The sequence below is a fragment of the Astatotilapia calliptera genome, chromosome 3 (genome assembly GCF_900246225.1).
Source record: "Astatotilapia calliptera chromosome 3, fAstCal1.2, whole genome shotgun sequence".
In the NCBI taxonomy this organism is placed as follows: domain Eukaryota; kingdom Metazoa; phylum Chordata; class Actinopteri; order Cichliformes; family Cichlidae; genus Astatotilapia; species Astatotilapia calliptera.
The window spans coordinates 19,950,646-19,975,679 of record NC_039304.1 but is presented as its reverse complement, the minus strand read 5'-3'; the positions used below and the strand labels follow the sequence as shown (position 1 = coordinate 19,975,679).

General features: G+C 40.8%; 1 protein-coding gene across 1 annotated transcript; it reads right to left on the bottom strand.

Moving 5' to 3' along the window:
• Positions 1 to 7,464: 7,464 nt before the first annotated feature.
• Positions 7,465 to 24,129, bottom strand: mmp14a (matrix metallopeptidase 14a (membrane-inserted)). Its single transcript, XM_026162239.1, has 10 exons — positions 23,685 to 24,129; positions 14,197 to 14,345; positions 13,863 to 13,985; positions 13,376 to 13,683; positions 13,067 to 13,228; positions 11,865 to 12,004; positions 11,221 to 11,359; positions 10,940 to 11,090; positions 9,480 to 9,595; positions 7,465 to 9,309 (listed from the first exon to the last, which is right to left on the bottom strand). Exons 1-10 carry the CDS (start codon positions 23,766 to 23,768, stop codon positions 9,011 to 9,013), a joined length of 1,671 nt encoding a protein of 556 aa, XP_026018024.1. The 5' UTR covers positions 23,769 to 24,129; the 3' UTR covers positions 7,465 to 9,010.
• Positions 24,130 to 25,034: the final 905 nt, after the last annotated feature.

Here is a 25,034-nt window from a genome sequence, read left to right as displayed (position 1 = left end):
CAACCATCTCTTTACAGAGACAAAACATCCAGGGAGCCGCAGGTGAAAGTCGTCAACGCCGAAGAAGAATGACCAGCGTGCTTTGAGCTTACAGGAAGGAAAAGTTACTCAAATAAACACTTGTTACAAACCAAGGTACGCAGAAGAGCATCTCTGAATGCACAGCATGTTGAACCTTGAAGAAGCAGGGCTACAGCAGCAGAACCACACTGCTTCAGCCACGAACAGGAAACGGAGGCTACAGTTTAAACAGACTCATCAAAACTGAACAACAGACAAACAGACAAATGGAATGAAAAGCTCCACCCTGCCTTATATCAACAGTTCAGACTGCTGGTGTTGTAGGGTTGGAGATATTTTCTTGGCACACTTTGGGCCTCCCAATACCAACTGACCATTGTTTAGACACCACCGCCTGCCTGAGTATTGTTGCTGACCATGTCCATCCCTTTATGACCACAATGGACCCATTTTCTGATGGATGCTTCAAACAATTGACCTTTTTATAACCCATAACCAGTCAAACACCTCTTGACTTTAATGGGGTTTAAATAGTTGGCTATTCAACCTTTTAAGACAATTCTGTGAAGATCATTACTTGCTCAGCACACGCCAGTAACGTCCTAGATTTTCTGTGTAATAACATGGTTTTATTTTTTAACTATGCCAACAAGTATACATAAAAAAAATGAACAATCCAATTAAAGGAAGTTTGTTCCCATGCTACAGTATTGTTTGACCTGTTTGTGGTGTTGACCGCTATGATGCATGTTGACTGAAAACGACGCAGTGCTGTCGTACACTGTTATAGGTGCAAAAATGCAAACAAAGAGTCATTTTAGCCCTCAGCTGGGTGGTTGCTAGGCAACACGCTAACATTGTTTTTTGTAATGTGTAATTTGGCTTTTGCAGACAAAACTGAGACTGTCATGAAGTTAAAATCACAGAATGCATTCATGAGACATAACATAACAACTTTGACATGACACACCATGTCATAACCCTCAAACTGGCTTCTTGAACATGACAATGAGTTCACTGTATTCAAATGACCTGCACAGTCACCAGACCTCAGTCCAGTAGAGCACATTTGGGATATGGAGGAAAGCTTTGATTGCAAATTTTAAATTCCGATCAGTTTATCTGCTTTTCTTTGGCTGGGCACAGATATGGTTTGAGTGAGCGAGTTTCTGTCCACCACTGAAAACCAGCAGAACGAGAAAAAGGAGAGACAAAGAAGTGGTACTGAAGTTTTAGAGTGGAAGTCATAATGTAGGTCACCCAAACAAAGTCCCAGGTTGAATTGCAAGCAGCTGTCCTGGCCACTTCCTGCCTGGCATGGAGAAGGAGTGCTGAGCCCGATGGTTGGTCTTGCCCCGCCCAGCCACACTGTATGAGCTCAGCATTAAAATGGCTGACAGACAGAGACAGAGAGAAAAGGGAGGAGAAAGAAGAATGGAAGCCAACATGGCTGCCAGAGGTTTCATGTGCATCCTTCTCTGTGACCGGACACAACTTTGAGCAGATGCTTGGCAGTCAATTCTGCAGCAGCTCCAAACAGACATCCAAACTGGTTCACAAAACAAAGGGAACAGAGTGAAAGAATGTGCTGCTTGTCACAGTTTGTTTCCTTTATTGCATTCTCAATCCCTGCAACTTACCAGCAACATCTTTCTCATACATTAAACACAACTGTGTCCTCTGAGTGTCTGCCCATCAAGATGGCATCACCTCAAAAACACAACTGATTCCCAGGCTAAAATATAGAGCTGTCTGGGAGCACCACCACAGTTTCCCTAGAACTGCACAGGACATATGCAGTATCATTTAAAAGGAGCACAGGGAGAAGACACTGTTAATCTGACACTCTTTAAAGTAACTGAAGCCACATAACTACTTGCAGTATGCAGTGGTTCTTAACCTGGAGTTTTAGATCCCCACAATAATTCAAAGGAGCTCTGACGAGACTAACAGGAGGAAAAACCAGAAAAATGTCTGCTACACAAAATGTGGCCTTGTTTCACTGTTGTGAATTCTTATTTAATAGGTTTAATTGTGAACTGCTGGTGAGATTTTCTGCTGTAGTGTTTGAAGTTTTGGATTTCTGCTTTTAATTTCCTGATTATTCTACAGTGAGTCCTTGTTTTATTACCCAGTCTCTGTTTACTTTATGGTTGTTTTTGTGATGGGCTTTGCTCTATGTGTTTACTGATGTTTTGGTGTTAGGGTCAGTAACCATAGTCATAATTTCTGTCTCAGTCTGTCTATGGATCAACCCTTTGTTTTCTTTATCATGTGTTATATCTGCGCCTCCTTTGGTTTTTCCCTGTCTTACTTTGAAGGGCTGTTTTCTTTGGTGTCCTGGGTCAGTTTTGCTTCCTGTCTGTCCATCCTGATTGCCTGATTTTTGTTGCTCGTTGCTAACTGTTTTCACCTGTGTTCAATCTTCTGCGCAAATTTCCATTCTCATATTTTTCTTTCATTTGGTCGGTCCTTCCAGTTTAGTTAGTCTTTGTTCTTGCTTTGTCTCCATACCTTGGATTTCCCCCCTCCCCTATGTTTTTGACTTCATTTTGGCCTTTGGTTTACTTTAAGGTTTGTTTTATCTCCGTAGACTTGGGTTTCAACCATTAAAGCTTACATTTGTTCATGACCTCTGCCACTTGTGTCCTGTGTTTGGGCCCCTCCAATCTACTAATCATAATAAATTAAAGGTTACCATTTATTCTTCAGATCTACCCCCCCCAACACAATTGACTTTTTTATAACCCATAACCAGTCAAATATCTCTTGACTTTAATAGGGTTTAAATAGTTGGCTATTCAACCTTTTAAGACAATTTTTTGAAGATCATTACTTGCTCAGCACACACCAGTAACGTCCTAGATTTTCTATGTAATAACTTGGTTTTATTTTTTAACCATGCCAACAAGTGTATATATATATAAAAAAATGAACAATCCAATTAAAGGAACTTTGTTCCCATGCTACAGTATTGTTTGACCTGTTTGTGGTGTTGACCGCTATGATGCATGTTGACTTAAATGCTTGTTGACTGAAAACGACGCAGTGCTGTCGTACACTGTTATAGGTGCAAAAATGCAAACAAAGAGTCATTTTAGCCCTCAGCTGGGTGGTTGCTCGGCAACTCGCTAACATTGTCTTTTGTAATGTGTAATTTGGCTTTTGCAGACAAAACTGAGACTGTCATGAAGTTAAAATCACAGAATGCATTCATGAGACGTTGTAGTTGCATGAAAGCAAAAAGGAAAAAAGAGGTAATTTTAGCCCACTGGTAGGTAGTTGCTAAACAACATGATGAACTCATAATGTCTGATATAGATAAGGACCTTGAGGGGCCTAGGAGGTACCTGTGTGCCACTTTTAGCAGCACAAGTCTTAATCGTGTAGGAGGAGTTTGTGGACAAAGAAACAAACAAACAGACTGAGATTTTGTGTATTATAGTAAGATAAATGAAAAATCAAAATGCAGCTGCTTTCCCGAAGTTAACTTGCTTCTGTTATTGCATCTGTATAAGACACATTAGAAACTTTAGGATAAGTGCACGGGTAACTGAAGCCTAATGTTTTGTCTGCTGGAACAGGAAGCATTCCCACACAGCATCTACAAATCCTTCACTGTTCGAACAGAGCAGCAGCTGGATAAGTCGACAGAGTGCGGGAGAGAAGTCCACTGAGACAAATGGAAAGAGCAGGTGACAGAGAGTTTAGCCAGAGGAGGAGGAAAAAGGTCGAGCAGATGTGCAGAGAAAAAAAGTGGAAACTGAGGGGTTAGTCAGGTTACTTCTGTCAGGTTTACTCCTGAAAGTGAAGCAGAGGGTCTCATTCAGTAACACACAACCTTTGCATGACAACAGGTTAGTTAATGAATTTGAGAAGAGTAGAAACAGAGAACCAGTGTGTGACAAACTACACACACCTCATGATTCAGTTGCTTGTAGATCCACCAATAACAGCGATGACTTAAATACGTTTTTGTGTCTCTCACATCACAGTGGAAGAATTTTGATCCAGTTACAGTTTACAGTGTTGCTTCTGTTCATTGAAATTTGCAGTCATTTATGCAGAGCTCTCTTAAACTCCCACCTCAGGATTTCAATCAAGCTGTGGTTTGAACTTTAATCGGGCCATCGCGACACTTTCATTCTTTCTTTTTTCAGCCATTCTCTTGTTAATATGCCTGTGCTTGGGATTCCTGTGATCACTGACCCAGTTTGGGCAAATATGGCCTCATGTTCGACTCTTTGCAAACAGAGAAGTTTGTGGTTGACTCAGTGACTGCAAGGTGGCCAGGTCCCATGGCTCCATCATGCCTCTACCACTGCGCTGACAGTTGGTATGAGGTGTTTGTGCTGATATAGCATTTTAAAGAGGGTATACTTTCCTTTTACCGCGACTGTAGGTACCACATTTATGCAGAAATGTACTTCACGGTGGGCCGCTACTCTGTAACGTCCCTGCTGAATGTGCATTGCTGTCTATCAAACTTTACCCCCACCTCTTTCATTATGCTCTTTTTGTTTAGAGTTTTGTTTACAGAACATTTAACAGATTAAAGACCCAAATTTCCCCTCCTGATATGCTGGCGTGCAAAACTGAGGTTTATAATCACGAGTTTGCATGAAACCTGAGCCCAGAGTGTTGCTGCATAAATGCTGGATGTGTAAATAAACATTGTTTTTTCCCTAACAAGTTTACAACATGCAGTGATTTGTCAGTGTTGTGATGACAGCTTCTTTCTCCAGAAAACAATGACCCCAAAACAGGAGAAATGCAGCTTTAAGAAGCCAACGATAGCTCGCCTTAACAAGGAAGTGGTGCATTACATGGACTATATTGCTCTTTTTACTGTCTTTTGTTTTCCTTAAAAACAACATTAAGCTAGTTATCAAATTACAATCTAAAATAGATAAGGCCTGAACAAAATCTGCATTCATAAAGAACAAAATGCACAAACAGGGCCGCAGATAGAAGTGCTGAAAACTAAAAGTAAAACAGGCGAGGTCAGAGTCGCTTAAATATTCTCCTTAAGTTTGTGGTTAATCCATCATTATTGTTATTTACCATTTGCTGTTGTGTGGATGTGAAGGGTTAAACCAGAGAGGAAAAAAAGGGTAAGGGGGGGAGGAAGAAAGAGCAAAAACAGACCAGAGATACTTGTGGTAAGAAGAGGAGGGGTGGTTCGAGTCTGCAGCCTCATAAAAAGAAAAATTTTGCAGCGGGTGAGGAAATAAGAGGAATTAAGGGACGGGGAGGAGGCTGCTTGCAAAAAAAAAATGTTTTTGGAGAGGAACTTGCAAAGGGAATCATATCCCCAAACCTATGAGATAATTTCTGGCCATCCCTTCCCTCTTCTCAGCTGACTTACTCGCTTCTTTTTCTTGTTTTTCTTTCTGTAAAACTGTTTTTATTTGCGTGTTTAATGACATGTTTTAAGAGAAACGTTACCTTTAAATGTGAACACACACACACACACACACACACACACAAAGAGGTGCAGCATCCACACACACGCATGTGCAGGCTGCAGCCGATGTTTCAAGAATACCAGATGCTCGGCTGGAAAGCGTTTCTCTGAAAAATGTGACCGTTCCATCATTTTTTCCAGCTCGTTCCTCGACACATGACTGCCGACTTCGGGTCCAAATCAACCAGCGGTGTAACTGTATCCAGACGGCTCCTCTGCAGCCCTCCAGCAGCTGCACCAGGCTCTCCTGCAGCAGGCTCAAACCTGGTGAAAGCCCTTTATCAATTCAAACGTGACGCATGACCTTTGACACATATCTCTCTCTGTCTTTTCTCTTTTTTCCCCATCTTTGTTTTCGTGCCGCTCTGCTTATTAACCCTTTCTCCTCTGAAGGCCCAGCACTGCGCTGTTTTCTCTGCTTCTGAAGGTTGCAGAGAACACTTACTGTAGGTCGAGGTGCTCACGGCTAGAGCTTATATGGATACTTACAACAGATTTTAGATGGTTGTGCACAACGGAAATCAGACAGCTTTTTTCACTTTCTCTAAGGCTGTGCATGAAAACACAGAAACACCGCAGTAAGAGCGTAATCACCTCAGTTCAGTTCTGATGACTGTTTTTGTCCCACACAAGAGCATATAATGAAACGAAACACAAAAAACCCTCCTGAATGGAAAAAAAGGAGGAGAAAACCACAGATGTTGATCTGGAGACAGCAGAAGTTGAAACTGAAGGCAGCAGGAATGATGTAACCCTCCCAAACAACCAGTTTTGTCTATAAGAAAGACAAATTTAGTAGGAGACATGGCAGTGAAATAATATGGCATCAGCTGGCACACATTTTGATTGCTGTTGTCAAACCTTGTTTACTGACGTACCTCTAAAGCCGGTCCAGATGGACAGGATGTCAAACTCCCTTTGCAAAGGGGGCCAAATAGAGTTCAGCTCGATCTTAACTATTGTCTTATAACCTATAAAAACAGAGTGGTCCCCTTTCATTCAGTGTAAAATGTAACTATGAATTTAATCAATGCCATGTTTTTAGAAAAAGAATCGCAATATCAGTAATATGTTACTGAGAGTGTCGCATTGGGCTTACGCTTTGAGTAATGCCCTTTTTTTTTTAACCAACCAATAGTAAAATAAATAAATGTTATTCAGTAAAAAACAATAAAAAACACAAGGTTCCATTTTCTGTCATTTAAGAGTTTATTTAGTTTACTTTGGTATATTATGGCAGGTCATGCGTCTCTTTGTCAGTTAAATATTCAGTATTTTCACGTTTTCCAAAGCCTTCCCGTGGGCTTGATTATACTGTGGGTGAAGCATTTTCTAGCACTGTGGTCATATGTTTGACACACCTGACTTCACCAAGCCCACCTGGTGATGCTCAGATGTGGACTTACCATCAGTGATCACATTCAGCTACCACTAAATGAAGCAGATCTCATTCATCTGGTGTGACAAGCCAACAATGTCTCTTGTTTAACTGCACTGTAGGCCTGAAATTTCAACCTCTGACGCTGATCATTTACATCTTTTCATTCATAATTTTCACCAGATACTTAAACTGTAAACTAGCATCTGCTGAGCTTATTAGTTTAACCGTACTGTTTGATAACAATTTCATCTCTTTAATGCAACAGATCATTTTTTGTCATTAACTTCCTTTATTTATATTTTGACCGTTTCTGCTACTAAATCACATCTCTGACTAACTTCACAGCTCAGATGTCTTCAGATCCACTCAGTGCTTCAGTTTTTGACCCTACTTTACCTACAAAAGTGTCCTCTGGGTTACATTTACCTTTTACTCGAATGGCTAGTAGCTACACACTTGGCATTTACTGTAAACTTTCGTTTTTCCGGTATCACTATTAAGACTGTGTATAAGTGTGGCGTGCAGAATGGGGAAATGTAGAAAAGAGTTTAATTCCACTCGATCCGATGAAATATAAACGTGAACAGGCAGGAAAAAAAGTATTTGTTCAATTTTATTGATAAAATCATCATTATAAATATAATTACCATTATCATTGTTATGAATTAAATCAATTTATCTTTAGATTTGACTGGTGTAAAAAAAAAAAAAAATCAAGCACCATTCGCATTAATAAATAGAGTTGCTTGTGCCAACATCTGGGTTATTTTGGGTATTACAATAAAAAAATATCCCATATCTCACATTCACCCCCCTGATCTGAACTAATTCTTCTCACACTGGATGTAAACTGGGATTCATTTCCATCATTGTCACGTTATGCCTCTGTCCAGCAGGACTCCAAATGACAATGCGCAAAAACAAAGAAAACCAAAAGTATTCAAACTTTTCCAAGAGAACAATAATAACAATAATCATACTTATAATAACAAGAATTTCCATGAAAACAATCATAATTAAAAATTGCACCATGTTGTAGCTCTGCTCGTATTTAACATTACTGTACTTCAAAAAAAAAAAAAAAGAGATAAAGCATCACATTTAAAAACATAATCTTTACCATCTGACTGCTTGCACTGAGTTTGGTTTGCAAGTTTGAGTGTAAGACAAAATCCTTCGTGTTCATGTTTCGGTTTTTAGACTCGGTGTGAAGCCTGAATTACAAACCCACGTGTGTGCATGTTTAAGCCTGCATCAATCAAAGCTAACACTGTGCACAAGAAATGTGCTTTTACATAGAGAGCCACTACATACAGTTACAGGGAGTATCGACTGCATCAAGTACCTTTCATTAACAAATAGGAACATTCACCCCCATAAACACCAATTTTAGATTTAAAAAAGCTCAGTTATTGTAAACGTTGCAAAACAGAATTAGTACTTTGTGTCATTTGTGTTAGAAAATATTGAAATCTTGGATTTATTCTCAGTGCTGTGGATGCTTTAAATCACTATTATGTACTGAGGTCATAGTTCCCTTGTAGCCTTGTTATTGGTTAAAAAAGAAAAGAAAAAACGAAACACTGATTTAAGAGGAAAATGTCATGTTGAAACTTTAAATCTCCCCCCTCAAAGTCCCAACACTGTTACCAGAGACAAATTTCGTGGTAAAAGTCAAACAGAAACACAGTTTTCAGAATTATAAGTGAGTCAGACAGCAGTTCAGGTGGAGTCGTCCAGTTAAGGGTAAGGATGGGATGAGATGGGGGACAGAGGGGAGAGGTGGGAGGTTAAGCTGCTGATGAGGATGAGTCTTTGTATATCTCCCTCCTCTGTGTGAGACTGCGGGTATTTTCTTAATCTCTCAACACACAACAGTACACGTAAATAGTTAACATACAAATATACATTTTCCTGATTTCAGTTTCAAGGGCCTTTATTGTTTTGTTTTCCCCTTTTTATGGCACTTACAAACCACCCAAAAAAACTTTAAAAAATGTCCCCCTCCTGTCTCTCATTTCTTCAGGTTTTTCTCCAGTTTCTCTCTTCTTCTTCTTCCTCTCGATTTCCATCCTCGCTCGGCCCTCGCTCCGTCTCTTTCTGTCCCTCTGCGGCAGTCTGTCAGCTACCTGCTGCTCTGTCTACACCTTGTCCAGCAGGGATCTCTTGCAGTAGAGGAGGCGTCGGGGCGTGCCGTACTTCCTGAAGAACAAAAGCGCTCCCAGGGTGATCACAACCAGCACCAGAAGGAGGACGGGGATCACCACGGCCAGGGGATTGGCCCAGCTCTCCGAATCCGACTCTTTGCGACCCTTCTTGGGGTCCTCGTTCTCGCAGCCCATCCAGTCTTTGAGCACGGACTTGGGGTAGCCGGACTCCACCTTCAAGTACTGGTTGTTAAACTTCCAGTACTTGTTGGCTTTGTAGAAATAGGTGTAAGCTGTGGAAACAGGGTCCGAAAAGGTCACAGAAATTCTTTAAGTGTCAACAATGGAGCTGCAATCTAATAATTTTCATTCTTAAACTAATTCTGAGACTATTGTTGTTTCAGAAATCTAACCAGTGCATCTGAGATCTCAAAAAGAAAGCAGCAAATTAAAAAACCCTTACATCCATCTTCACTCATGATGGTTGCTTTGACGTTATCTGGTGCACCGGTCCACTTGCTGATGGGCTTCGGGTAATCTTTGTCCACTCTGCGAGTCTTCTCGTTGAAACGGTAATATCTGCAAATGACGGAAACATTAAAGACAAGAAATAAACGGCCTCGGGTGGGCACCTCGAGCAACAGAGGCAGAGCAGAGGACTCAAACTCGAAATCATATTATAGGCAGTAGTCCTACATCGGGCTTTAAAGGGTTGCTCCATCTCTTTACAAGTGGGATTTTTTTAAAATATGGCCTCAAGACGTGCAGATTGGTGGCCAATTAAAGGAAAAACTTGAGCCCTCGAGGCAATGACGAAACGTGTGTGGTTCTTCCAGGATTTCAAAAGCCCCGTCCACGAGGCATGAATGATCACTCACTGGTTTGAGCGAAGATATGACAGTGCTGTGAATCATATGTTAACGCCTTTTAAGCATCTCGACCCAGTTAAGCATGTGTGGAAGATTTTGGACTGGCATATAAAAACAGTGCTCACCATCAAACACAGGGAGTATCTTTAGAGAGGACTGTGCTCCATCCCTGCAGCAGAGTTCAGGGACTCAGAGGTCAACGCTTTGCTGTTCACACAGACGTCAGCGGCCCAACACATTACTGAGACGCTTCATGGTGACTTTTCCCCCCCTTTAATTAGCAAACTGTTTGTATTCTATCATAAAACCAATGTTAGGTCTGGAATTTGATCTTTTAAGATGTCTCGAAGCTTTGATGCAAGTCAGCCCTCACATATTTCCTCTATGTTGTTATTAAAAAACAAAACCTACTGTTACTGCTGGGGTAAAAATCAATTCTCATGCCCATCTGCAACTGTGTGTATGTTAGACAGCATGAGAGTAGCAGTGCTTATTTTTAACAAGTTCACAGATGAGCTCGCAAAGTGTTTATGCCCACAATCCTTTAACTTACATGTTTGAAACATGTTACATGTTCAACATAGATCCTTTAACTGGAATACATGTAAGTGTGTTACAAAAGCACAAGGTAAAACGTTAAATTTTACTGAAGCTGGTTAAATTACACTTCCTTGATAGCTATACATTAAGGTATATTTTCCTTAATGATTGATTATTTTAATAAATAAAACTTTGATTTGACATATTTCTGTTGGATTTTACTTAAAGTGATTCATGTTTATGAAAGCAAATCATTTTTTTAAGTGTACAAATACTGTTTTATGAGGCTTCACAGTAAAACCCATTTCATGAGGATATAACAAGAATTAAAAGTATAAAACGATTTTTTAAATCAATCTAACACCTAACATTACATGCAGATTTGAAAAGAGGTTTGGTATGATATAAAAAGTTACAAATACCTTAACAGATAAGGTTGCATATATTGTGAGAAAGGTTTCTTCTCATTTAGGAAACAAAATAAAACAAATGGGGAATAAAAAGGAAAACTCACTGAGAGTCTTTGAACAAGTACGTCTGTCCTGTTGGCGTGTAGAAGAGAGCGGCGTCGATCTTATCTTCGGGCACACCGGCTCCCAGTTCCCTCAGGCTCTTTGGAGAGTCCTTGTCCATGGTGGACTCACTGAAAACCCAGTATCTGCTACCTGGAAGTTAAAAAGAACAAAGATTGAAAACAGACCATTTCGGTCAGATTAGAGTGTAGAACACATGCAACAGCTGCAGCGATGCAGTCATCATAAATCTGATTCTTCACTGATCCCATATGGAACCTACCCTTGAAGAAGACAAATTTTCCATCATCTCTCTCGTAAGCGGCATTGATGTTTGATGGTAGGCCTTTCCAGAAGTGGCTTATGAGCATCGGGTAGCCAGGCAGCACCTTGTGGTTGCGCAGACGCCAAAACCACTTGTCCTGAAAAGATACACGGGAACCGATCGACCCATTAAACAACCAAATCATTAATAATTAAAACTTCTGAGATTACCCAAATGTACCACTGAATGACATAAGAAATGTAGTTATGCCCTTTTGCACATCTTCTACAGAGAAAATAACAAAGATTTACAGTTTAAAGTAAACTTTCAATCAAATATATTTAATCTCCGTAATATTCTGGATATTATAATTGAGCTATTTGTATATATAAGAGCTATTTCTTATATTGTGTAACTTTGTGATGTAGTGTATTATTTCATTTAGTTTACATAGTTACTATTATTACATTTTGTAACCTTAGGGATAAATAAAATATTCTAATTCCGATTCCTCTACAAGCTGTAGTCAAGATTCCCAATATTTCTAGCATCGATTAAAACGTTGATTTTTCAGAGTTAGCCCTGATTGTGCATTTTTATCTGCTGGGTTATGTTATTGAAAACACAGCACTCTCCCAACTCAAAGAAACCGTCTTTTGTACCTTAAATACAAACTTTTCCCCTCTGAGGACAGCGATGGTGTCAAAGTGTCCATCACAGACGTCAGGGCCGTGGTCTGGCTTGTCGGGATTGGAGGGTTTAGTGGGACGAGGAGGAGGAGGAGGAGCCCCAGACTTTGATCCTATGATCAGAGAGAGAAGTGAAACATGCTTAATTTGCAGGACCGCAAAAAAAAATTTAATCTATTTTTAATTATGCTTAGAACTTCTTTTTGCTTTGCTACATATTGCAGTATTTAAAATGATGATTTATTGCACTTACTCAATATTCGTCTTAAATTTAACTAAAAAAAGAACAATACTGACACAGTGAAAGAAGGTTTTGTTATTTAGACATATTTTTTCAAGGACATTGTTTTAATTGTTAGGTTTTACTTGTTAGCGTCGTATTGTGTAGATAATTCAGGGGGAGAGCCACGCAGTCTCGTAATCTTTGAGTTCAGGTGTTGCCAGTCCCATCGGCACAGGTGTATACAAACAGCCATATAGTCTACTTTACAAATTTTTATAAATGAATGGGTTTTTCTAAAGAGCTCAATGAATTTGAGAATGGTGCTGTAGCAGGATGCTACTTTTACAACAAGTTAGTTTGTGAAGTTTCTTCACTCCTAGATATTCCACCATCAGCTGTAAGTGGTATTTATTACAAAGTGGAAGTTTCATGAATCACAGCAATGAATCCATAAAGTGGAAGACCACATGAAGTCACAGAACGGGCTCAGTGAAAAACACCCTGCAGACTCCATAAGTGCAGAGTTCAGGGCTCCTCTGGCATTAACATCAGCACACCAACTGTGCACTGGGAGCTTCATGGCATGATTTTTCCATGGTTCAGCAGCTCCCGTAGGTGCAACGTGTAGGCGGCCCAATTATTTGTCCATAAAGGGTAGTTTATGGATTAAGCTTGCTAGCATTAGCTAATTAAGAAGAACTCTAACTTTACATATAAATATGGTACCTTTTGCCTCTAAAAGCAGATTTTAAAAACTCCAGTTTACAAAACAGACAAGTGATGTCAAGATAACTGTTTACTTTTTACTTATAGGCCATGGGACCAATGGGGTTTCTTTGTAAAAAAGTGACCCAGTAGCCTCAAAGAGGGGAGTCTCATAAAGTATTAGTGTCACCAAAAAAGTTGGTTCATTAATAAATAAATGCCTGCTTCTTCTACTAAACCAACGCACCATAAATTGCCTGGATTCCTCTGCGGTCATCATCAGGGAGCTGGAAGTTTTCGGTGTCAAACCATTGATAGAAGGGGGCCATGATGGCAGCGGGGTCGTTGGAGTGCTCTAGACCCAGAGCGTGACCAAGCTCGTGGACAGCGACCAGGAAAACATCGTTACCTTCAAAGAGAAGATCAGAATGTTGCCGAAAGCTCTGTTCAAAGTCCTGAAACTATCGTTTTCATGATTTCAAACAATCTGCAATACACAAAGTTTGTCTTGTCCTCTTCTTCTCAACCTTTCACCCACTTCTCTTCTTTCTCTTACCTCCCTGATCGACTGTCCCAGTGGTCCAAGGTTCAGCAAGGTCAAAGTGCGTGTCCCCACCAATGGCTGGACCGGGGAAGTAAGCGTGAGCTAGGAAACCGCCCTCGCCGTCAAACGGTGTGCTGTCGCCGTGGAATCCCTCTGCAAAGGAGAGCATGATGTCTGCGTACTTATCAGGTGAGCCTCTGATCTGACTGAAGGGGATCTCTCTGAAGGTGAGCGGGATGGCGCTCTCCCACACCTTGAAGGCCTTTCGAATGGCGTCGAACGTGGCGCGTTGGCCCACTTTAGGGGTATAGTTCTCTATGCTGGAGAAGCAAAGAGAAATGAATCAGCTTACATCAATAATAACAATTTGTGATTAGCATTAGTCACTGTGTTTTCTTGAGCTAGAACCCAGTACACTTCATATTTCCAGAATAAATCAGATTCTATATGCAAGTTGTAAAGTAAAACCAAATCACTGAATAGTGTGGTGAATTCTGACCTGAAGGTCACCTCAGACTTGTCCCACTTCAGACCCTGCACAGCATATCTCTTTCTCCTCAGGTTGCTCTTCAGCACTGGTCCAAACTTGTCAGGAACGCCACATCGCGGCCGTTTCATCGCCCTGGAAACACAAAGGTAACACTTTCAGTTTTAATCCAGAAAGTATGTGGACTCCTCTGAAGAACTTGTGGTTATTAAGTCTTTAATAATGGCAGTTTTAGCTTCTCACACAGCCGCTTCTATCCAAAAGTGTATAAAGAATGTGACAGTCCGCTATTCACCTGTAATAATCTGAGGCCAAGCTGTTATCTTTAATGTAAACCAGGACTCACTCTATTGTGTTGGTGTCTATGGAGCCAGTGACGGTCAGTCCGTAAAAACTCTGCATGGCGGATATCGCTTTACTGATGGTGTCTGGTGAGCGGATGGCCTGGGCTCTCACATCACCTGGAGGCAGGTAGCCATACTGCTGCAGCCAAGCCTGATGGAGAGACAGAGAGAAATAAATGTTGAATAAGACCTTTAATGCACAAATCATTTTCTGACTAGCTGGACTAAGCTAAACACTGATGCTTTACTGAAAAGAAGAACTGTCTTGTATGTATTTAGTTTTAGAAATTCAGTACTATTAACATGAGCATTTTCATTCAAAGTGGTGTAATTTTGTCATCAAGAAACACGTAACGTTTAGGTACAAATGAGACATGTCAGTTATGGAAGTTGCCCATAGTTTGCATGGAAGATATTAATTGGCAGACAACTGTAAAAAGTGTAAACTGGAAACAAAGACAATAAAAGTTGTATCTTTTCAGTGGTAAAATACTGGTACTGGTTGGCAAGTAGTTGGCAAGTGTTTGCAGACAACTCAGCAAATGTGGCAGTCACACCCAGCGACATCTAGCAACTATTCCCGAACTACGGAGGGAAAACACGTTTCCCTCGTGACCACGTGTTGCTGTGGGGGTTGGCGACTGCTAGTTTTTTGGCCTAAGTGACAGAGACCTTGATTGGTAATTTACTTTGTGATTTTTGAGTCACACAAATGCATGTTTTTCAAATTTTTTGATGAAATAAGTAACTGAAACATAAAGAAAACACAAATTGTAAAACAGACAATAAGATGGATTAACATATTTCTATAATGTAAGAAAGTTTGTGGGCACGCTGCTTTAGAAACACCAAAACATCCTTTATTACTGCAGTATTTTCATCTATGAAGAAAAGTCACACTCCCACTACGCGTAAACCTTAGAAATCTACTGATGCGTGAGTGTAGAGTAAGTGAGGAGTGTGCTCGAATAGGCATGCTCACAAAAAGGAAAACTTCAAGCTTGTAAAAATTTTTTTATTTATTTGCTAAAATAATATTGTTGCTATAGGAGACTTTTATTTTCTATTGGGCATATAATTGCTGTTGAAATCTGTTTTACTTTCTCTCTGAGTTAATCAGACGGGCCAAAAACAACAGTAAAACCACCTGAAAACATCAAAAAACATCTTAGTCAACAGAAAAGAAGGGACTGGCCTCCCGTATGAGCCTGTAGGTGTTTGTCTACTTCAAGTCAATTTTCAGAGCTTGTTTGGACCTGCTTCTCTTAGTTCAGCTGTACATCACACATTATATGGCAGATAATGGGTGTGTGTGGGTGTATGAGTGGGTTTTTGTGTGCCATGCTGTCTTGCTTAACCTCCCTCTTCAGCAGCCAACACACGCTGAGGTAACTCAGCATGCTAAATTTATTGTCTTTTCTTCATGTGACTGTGACATTACCCAGTTTATGGTTTCTTCAAAGCTAACATCAAACCCTCAAATGTCCCCTTGATTTCTGCTGGACTTGTAACGGGAAACTTTGTTGTGGGGTCATAAGGAGGGATGAGAGAGGAATTGAAAGCCAAATAAAACACTGATGTCATCTTTGTCACAATGACCCATAACTCTGTCTAGACGATCGCTGCCAAATACAGCTGTCACAAGGCTGGAAAAAAAACACCTTCAGGAACATTTGGGCTCCTCAAAGCTTTAACTTTAAGATCCCTTTGCCACTGTCTGTGTCTATTGTCCTCCTCGCTGTCTGCCTATCTGTGCTCTTGCCAACCGAAACCACCACTGTTTATCTTTACACACTAAAGGTCGGTCTTTTCTTTCCACTGCTGGTGGTCAAAAACTGGGCCACTGTAATGGAGAAGTTTGACAATGGGGGAAAGGGGAGAAAAGTCAGATGACACCTTCGATGGCACTCCTACTTGCGAGGAGATAAAAAAATCAAAGAGCTAATAGGTAGTAGCTGACAGTAAGTAGTTGTTTACCCATTTGTAGATAGAAGCTAAACTAAATAAAAAGCTGAGCTGAGCAACCTTTACACTGGTTTAAGGTACTTCTTGAACGCTGCCTTGAATTTAGATGTAAATGAATGTTAATAAATTAACATGGTACATAGGTTGCCTGCTCAACCAGGTGAGCTAAAGGTTCACAGCCATGTATAACACACACGATATGGTAGACAGTGGGTGTGTTTGTTTTTATGAGTAGGTTTGTGCCACAAAAGATAGATGTATTAATCCTTTTATGGCAGTAATCTGTGCTTCTTGCTTTCTAAAAACTCCTCTGCGTAGATCTCTGCATGACACGGAAACAGCGTCAACATCCGTCCGTCCACAATTTAGTGTATGCCATCATGGACCACAAACTATTTTGATCAGGGAAATGAGGTCAAGGTTTTAACCATGTTTGGCTATAAATAGACAGCCTAATATGCATAATTTGAGTCAACATATAAAGGTCAAAATGTCTAACAAATGGTTGAAACAGCTAGCTAAACAAATAGCTAAATTGTTAGCCAATACAGAAAGTGCTAAAACTGCTCTCAAGTACCCTGGCGCATTTAAAACTGTATGGTTAAATAAATAAAAATGCTAATAAACATACTTGACCTTATGAATAAAAAATGAATTTTAACTAAAAATAAATTGCAATTGCAAGCTAAAAATATGACAATAGAAAACAAAATCGCTAACCAGGATAAACGGTTGAAATAGCTAGCTAAAAAAAATCTGGATAAGCAGTTTAAAGTTGTCACTATACTTGGCGGATGTTGTTTTATCACTATGTTCTGTTAATACTGTGATGACAGCAAACATCACAGCTGGTGTTGATAAAAGGTTCTTAAGTCAGTTTCGTGACATTTTAAAAAGGCTGTAGCTTTACATTTGACTATCAGATACTGGAGTTGTAGCTAACTCATCATCTCCTGACTCCCTTGTTGAAGCTAAATGCATCTTCAAGTGTGTGTTTCCAATTATGTATGTGCACACACAGAGTTAAAACAAATTTTTATCCCCACCACAAATTAAGCCAGTGGAATTACCCCAAATTCTTTCGTTAGCGTCATCTAAACCTCAGATATCTCTCTTGTTCCACCATATGTCCTGGTTTTCTCTTCAAGCCTGCCTCCAGCAAGTGAAGGGCAAACCATGGATGGAAAAGGAGCAACTGGGCAACAACTGGGCCATCCACAGCCTGTGCACACACAGCTACTGTTAGTCATGTGGTGGGCAGAGAGGCCAGAGAACAAGGTTCACTTATGTTAACCCGCAGAGCGACGACTTATCCCCCTTCTCCCTATCTTTGCATATTCAGTCGGATTATTTAAACATCTAGTAAATGTATTTTATCCTCTGACTCTCTAACACTAACCAACCAAATTTACTTTCTCTGCCTCTCCACTAAATACGACTAGTGTGCCCTGTGGCTCCAGTGCGGTGAAGCGTCTGCTTCTATAAAAACACTCTCTGCTCCACTGCATGAAAGTCTCTCCCACACTGTGAGGACCTCCACTTCTCTCCTCTAGTCCCAAACTACTCCACACACCGCCACCACCTCCGGTCGGAGCGCCAGGTATCCCAGCATGTACCTCGCCTCTGTGGAACTCCCTTACAGCCACCATCAAAGCTTCTATTTATTAAGATTTGTACATGGCTGGTATTGTTGACCTGTGGGTAGCCAATTACCTGGCTACACAGCCATGTGTGGTCAAAGTACTGCTGCTGGTGGTTGGTAAACACACCTTTGAGCCCGTGTAGTGACGTGTGGTCTGAACATATAATGCACAGAAACACAACTGATGCAACGTAGTGGAAAAGTTGGCAAAGCTGCACGATGTAGCTCCACTCTGTCGCTTTATCGATAATTAATCATAGATTGATTCAGTTGCCTAAAATGCAGTTCTTCCAGCTCCCATGGTGTTTTTGCTCTTCTTCTGTGTCATTTACATATCTGCTGGGCTTAGACTGATGAGGAAAACATTTCACTTTGGGGTCTGGCAGAACTGACGTGACATTTTTCACTATTTTTTTCTCCATTAAAGAGAGAGGACAAAGTATCCCAACAAATATGGTTGTGATAAGAAGCCAAATACTGAACCGTAGACAGATGGATGTTGATGTTGTTTCTCAGTACAACAGATCAACGGGTCAGACTGTTTCTTAAAAAGAGAAAAATGCAGATCAAATGATGGCAAAGTAGGAATTAAATGCATTTGTCGTCGTTTTTAAACAACTAGAAATAATGGGGTTAGTACACAGGCAAGTAAATAAAATCAAGAACACGTTTAAGGCGCTTAGGAGTTTGTTTATCTGAAATGATTTAATGGTACAATTAGCTCAGTAAGTCTAGGCCCAAAAAAGTGAAGGTATCAGTTTGACTCATTATTCTTAATTTTTTAAAAGAAAACTTTTCCTATTTTCTATATTCCAAGTGTCCAGGTGAACTATTTTTCAACCATTACTAGATTATGACTTGGTTATTCAGCACTGAAATGTTTGCTGGGGCATTGGTGGCGTCTGGTCACAGAAGAGTTGAAGAAAAACGCAGAAAGAACAAACTGCAACGTTTAAGTTTGAATCTGGATCATTGGCTTTGGCAGATGTTCTCTCAATGATATCCTGTAATTCCAACAATCTGCAGATTAAAGATAGAATTAAAATGCTCAGCAGCAGTTTTACCCTTCACTGTAAATTAGATGGCAACGTATTAAGCTTGAAGCAAGTCCCTGAAATTGAGGAAACATACTTTTAATGCTCATAGCTGCTTTTTCTTCTTCAAAAACTCTCGAGTGCTGTTGGGAGTGTGTTTTTGATTGTTATCCTGCTGGAATATTCTTTTTCTGCCAAGCTTGTGGAGCCTGGCAGTCACCTTTTGCACTCATGCAGCCCCGTATCCCAGCACCTTAAACTCCCTGCTCTTTATATGCACATTTCCGTATAAACAGTTTTGGCACCAACTAAAGAAGTTTTTGCTTTGATCATTGTTAAAATCAGGCTTCATTTCCTCACGTCATAAAATACACTTTTGTTCATCGAAAGGCCAGAAGTACCAGAAAAATGTCCAGACTTCTGTGAACCAAGGTATTACAGACTCATTGCCTGGACTTTCTGCAGATCAATCGGGCTTCCAGACGCCCATTTTAAAGCAGAAAAAAACCCTGATTGTGAGGACGGAGTTATCTTGGCGTCATCTTCTCAAAGGAGACTATTCATCGGGCTTCTTTTCACAATCTTTAGAAAAGTCTCACAGTTTTGTACCCAAAAGCATGCAAGGTTATTTTTCTGGGATGCAGCACACAGAGATGGACCTATGTGATATCCTTTGCAATGCCTGAGCTGTCACAGCAACTCATCCCATTCCCTTTCCATTGGAAACATCTGTGCTGAGACAGGATGCTCTTATCTTTCAGAGCTCAAACTGCAAATACTGGCACTGTGGCTATCGCCTGGTCACCACTGCTGCTTTTTTTGTTGGTCAGAAATCTTTTTTGAAGCCAAAAATCAGATTTTTTTTTTGTCATTTCTTTGTAAAGTCTTCCCCACATGGAGCCAAAATGCTGCCACGCAGACACAGCGGCACACTGAAACTCAAAGGTGCGGTAAGTTTTGCTTCTGTGATCACAGATTCTCTTACTCATTCTACTTTTAGGCCTATATTCTTCAATTTAAATACCATTACTGACAACAGGAACTTTTCCACTTATCAACACAAGATCTCTATTATGTCTGAACGTAGAGTTGCCCATCACAGGCCATGTGGGTGCACTCTCATGAGACTGGAGGTGCGCACACATACGTAAAGCCAACCACAACTTCCTCAAGATGTCATGAACTAGAGTTAAGAAAAAAATTCCAGGAGAATTTATAGTTCTTGAGGTCAAAAACAAAGCGATGAAGACACTTCCTCTTCAGAGGAAGAAGCATCATATGGGATTTTTTTTTCTATTTGTGCAATAAAAAATAGACAACAATAACAAGAAGGACAATGGTGTGAGTTTCACGGACATATTTATATTATAAACGATGCTAAATCACACTCTTCTGTCCACTGCACTGCTGCTAAAACACTAAACGCTGCCTCTTTGACTTTTTTTGATGAAGACAAATTTTTCCTGTCTTTAAAATCTCAGCAGGAATGAGCGAAGAAAACAGACTGACCAGAGCAATGAGGGCAGCAGAAGATGATTTAAAGTGCAGAGTTACTTACATTAAAGAGGGAAAGGTAAAAGCATTAAGGACAGAGAGTGGGCACAGACACAGAGAGTGAGAGGTTAGGAGTATGGTTGAATTTAAAGTTGAGGGACTGAGTCAGTTGTTCCTCTCGCCGTGTGCCAACGGAAAAAACTGAGAATTCTGCTCATGAGCGGCTGAACCTCTCATTGCTTCAATTCTTGGCGTCTCTGACCCAGTTAGCACTCACACCAGCGCCGTGCAAAGTTTTGTCTGCTTTCATGTGTCTTCCTGGTCAAACAGGTCATAAAATGCACTCACCGGAGGTTTTGGTTATGGTGAAACACTATTATACTGATGCCCGACAGCTTTATAGAAATATTTACTGAACTGTCTCTACACTCTGCACCACAGCACAGTTCTACTAAAGTTCTCTTTCTTATTTTCAGAGGGAACATATTAGACTGTTTATTGGATTTTTGTTACAACTGTAGTTAATATTTGCACTGTGTGGACAAAAGTATTGGGAGACACCTCTGAATCTTTACATTCAGGTGTATTAAATCAAACATCTAGCCACACAGTCTGCTTTTGCAATAATCTGTGGAAGAATGAATCGTTCTGAGTCCGAGTGTGGCGTTGTAACGGGACGCCACCTTTGCAACAAGTCAGCTTTTGAAACTTCTTCTCTCCAAGATATTCAACAGAGGCTGATTATCAATGAATTATTGCAAAGTGGAAGCATTTAGGAACCACAACAACTCACAGTGCGTAAAAGTCACAGGCACTCTGCTTACTCAGTAACTGCAGAGCTCCAAAGCTCCTCTGGCATTAACATCAGCACCTAGACTGTGCACCAGGAGCTTCATGGCCGAAGCTGCAGCTCCTGCAGGTGTAACGTGTAGGTGTTTAATTTAATGTAAAAATAAAGGTTTTGTTCCAAAGCATTCGTAAAATGGCTGTTTAAAAATCGTTAATATGTCAAATAGTACTGCACATCTGGCCTTGAATCAGCTGTACACCTGAGACCAAAACCAGTAAGAGTGCAGTTTTAAACTGCATCTATTTTAAGTTAAAAATAGCTTAAATTGAAGCCTCCATTAGTGTCACAGTTAACTATTTTCTCTTTGATGTCCATATTCTTAGCCCGGTCAGCACAGATAGCCCCTCAGCTCTCTCTTGAAGTCCATCAGTTTCTCATTAGGCCTGGTGCAGCTGATTATTTTGACATCTCTTAGGTGACAGCTGCGGCCTGTCAAAGCAGCACGCAGCAGATCTCGAGCAAGGGCTTCCCTTTGATGCTACATCAACAGCGGCTCCAGTCAAGATAAAGGGAATTGAACCCAGATGTGTTTTGACCAGATCTGTACAAGCCCGCTGCTAGGATCATAAGACATGCGTCTCCAGATGGCAACAGGAAATCTCCAGATTTTTTTTTTTTAAAGTCAAGAATCCTGTTTAAGAGTCTGTTGTTTTCATTGCTGCCCACTTCCTCTGCTCACGGCGTCTAACTAAGCATTTTATTTAAGTCAAGAATCCATAGAGAAGGCAGAAAAAAGGGGGAGAATGAAAACAGATGGTGGAAGGAAAACTGGGTACTTCAGAAGAAGTGATTTAATTTTCAGAGCATAGGGGGAAGTCTTACTTCTCTGTTAGCCGGGCTTCTCTTTTCACTCAGCTTGGATAAATTGGGATTAGTTTGTCAGAGCGACGTTAACAAGTTGAGCAACACTGATAAACCACAAAATACCCGTAAACTCAGTATGAGTTACTCCGCCCACCCTCCCCAAAAAAAGGATCTTCAGCCACTTCAAGTAAACACTGATGTCACTCACTTGTTATTTTGTCTTTGCTGCTCTGGTTTTTCCACACTTGTTATTTTGTCTTTTGCATCTCATATCTTTCCAGCAGCAGTTTATTCTACTTTCTCCACACAGATGAGTCTCCTGTTTGATCACAGGTTTCATATACAGATCTTAGGTGATGTAATCCTCAACCTATAATTAAAACTTATCCTTCTTCTCCATCAGGGCTGACTGTTGTGTCTGACAGTAAAACTGTGTGCACAGCCTCCATCGCCAGACGTGACAGCCGCAATTCACCCGATCGTGTTTCTTTTTGCACTGAGGGTTATTGATACATCGCTACGTTGGTGTTTTCTAGCTGTGAGAGGCGACGCTGAAGTACACAGCCGTGTTTTCTCACTTTGTTTACAGACATTCATCACCGTGTTCGCCACGGGACAGCAGCCTGCGGCGTCCTATAAACTGTCTGACTTTGAGTTATCCACCTTGTCTGACTTGACTCACACGCCAGCAACTTGTGGTCAGTGACTAAGGTCCTCCTTCGTGCTTCTCGTCTCCGCACAGAGCTGCAAAACACTCTCGTAAATTGAAATTACTTCTTTTGCACAATTGGGATGACTCAAATTTCACATTAAAATCTTTAAATGGTGCATCCTGTCCGTTATAGGAAGTGGATGGTAGACTGCAGCGTGCCTGAATGTCACGGGACATTGCACCATAAATGGTCACATAAATGTACTTTTGACCGATGATGTTATGGTAAACTGGAACTTTTAGTAGGTATGTTGTGCATAAATGGACTGAGACTACAACCACCCACGGTGCTTGAACTCAATTATTTTGGAGATCCGATGGCAGAATAAGTTCTTCAGAAGAAAGCTGCACTCTTCCTTAGTATTTCCAGGCTGCTGACACCTCTGTGCATCATGTCCGGCCTCACCAGCTTCCCATCTGTGCTGCCTGTGCAGGCAAATGAAAACCATTAACCCCCCCCCCCTTAGTACCACCACAGTACCCCCCCCCCCTTTTTTTTTTTCTCAGAACAAAGCAGCTCAGCTGAGATTTCCACACTGTACACAGCCACTGCACGGCTGGGTCTCTGCCACTTACTGCTGAAAACTTTTGACTCATGGCTTCTTTCCCCCTGGATGGAAAAATAAAGGTTGGGAAGTTCTTGGAAAAAAATGTCAGGCTGTTTGAAGAGGAGAAAATAAACATGAACTGTGGCGGCTTTTAGTGGAAAAAAAACAACTAAAAATTATAAAGTTATAGGGAGTAAAGGTCATTGGAGTGTCACAGTAATAGATTACTATACAGTTATTAGTAATACGTGCTTTAAGTACATGGAAACCTCAACTCTTCAAAAAAGTGAGCAAACACAGACAGAGTTTCACGAGTACTGTGGGAGGAAAACACACCTGAAAATGCAGACACGCTGCAGCTCGTATTGCACATGCAGAAATGAACGTGTAGCCTCTATAAATGTGCACTGCATAAAGTAAATGCACCTCCAATTCACTTACCTCGGCTTTTAGTACGTCTGCGATGACAGAGGTAAGACCGAAGCAGCAGAGACCGCAGGCCAGGGCGAGGACCCGGAGTATCATTGTGATATCTGGAGATTATCTCGGAGATTTCAGGAAGCTTTCACTCTACACAAATCCGTCCTGATTAGGGAGGACAAAAAAAAAACTCCAAAACAAAATCGACTGATGCTACTCCGCGTTGTAAAACGTGGCACAAAAACTTTGTCGTATCCGCATGGACACTTTCAGGGCAGTCAGCAACTTTTACGCACAAAAACGATCGCAGCAGAGTCGGAGCCGAAACAACAACAAAAAGCAAAAGGCTGAAAAGGGAAAGAGAGATGCTGCAACCTAAAGCCTCGCAGTCTGACTCCCTTTCCCCTATAGCAGGACTACCTGTGGCGTGTGTGGACGTGGAGAGAGCGAGCAACAGAGAAGGGAAGAGGAGGGGGGGCTCATTTTCTTCAAGGTCCTCCTCCAGTAAAAAAAAACGTCACGCTTCGCTAGGAAGTTCAATTACTACACTACTACACTTTTATTTATTTATTTGTAATTAAGGGAGTGATTACGAAAATAAAAGCTCCATAACTGAAAACACTGAGGTCGCACTCCTGATGCTTTTTCAGTATCAGTATGAAGCAGAAATGTTAATTTCTGTATTTGGAAGCTGAAGATTTGGGCACCGGCTGAAGTTAACATGTGCAGAAATGTCTGTCAGTGTCCCGAGTGAACACAAGGACAGCATGACGGTCTGGGTTTAAGGAGAAGAGTTAGGCCACGTTTCACGTTGTGTTTAAATGCGCATGCCTCACCCATTAACATTTAGCTGATTAAGATTTCCACCTAAAAGTCCCTGCAAGTTCAAAACAGGTAAAAAACAAAAAAAAGGCTACACATGCAATGATTTTAAGGTCTCCTTTACATTTAGACTGTTACTGAGTGTGACTGAAGGCAAGATAGTCAGGCAACATTTCCTTCAGATAAGTTAGAAGGACTGGGAGCAACACTTGAGACTTTTTTTTCTCCCTCTCATAACTTGCATAGTTTCCAAACATTTTGAGGAGAGAGAAAAAAAAAGTCTTAATATTGGACCTCCTCCTTTTTTCTTTGTGCTCCTCTGTGCCAGACAAGAGGAGAAAATGCTGTGCTTCTACTCACTGAGAGTGGGCTTGTGTGCTGTGGGGTTTTAGTTTCACAGCAGTGGTTGTATGATCTCATAATTCACAATACTTAAAAAGACTGTTTAAAACAAAATTGCCAGTTTATGATTTTGTTGAGCGTGATGAATGCATGTGTCCTGTATGTTGTTTGGGGCCCTGTGTCCTCATTCAATCTCCAGCTGTGGGT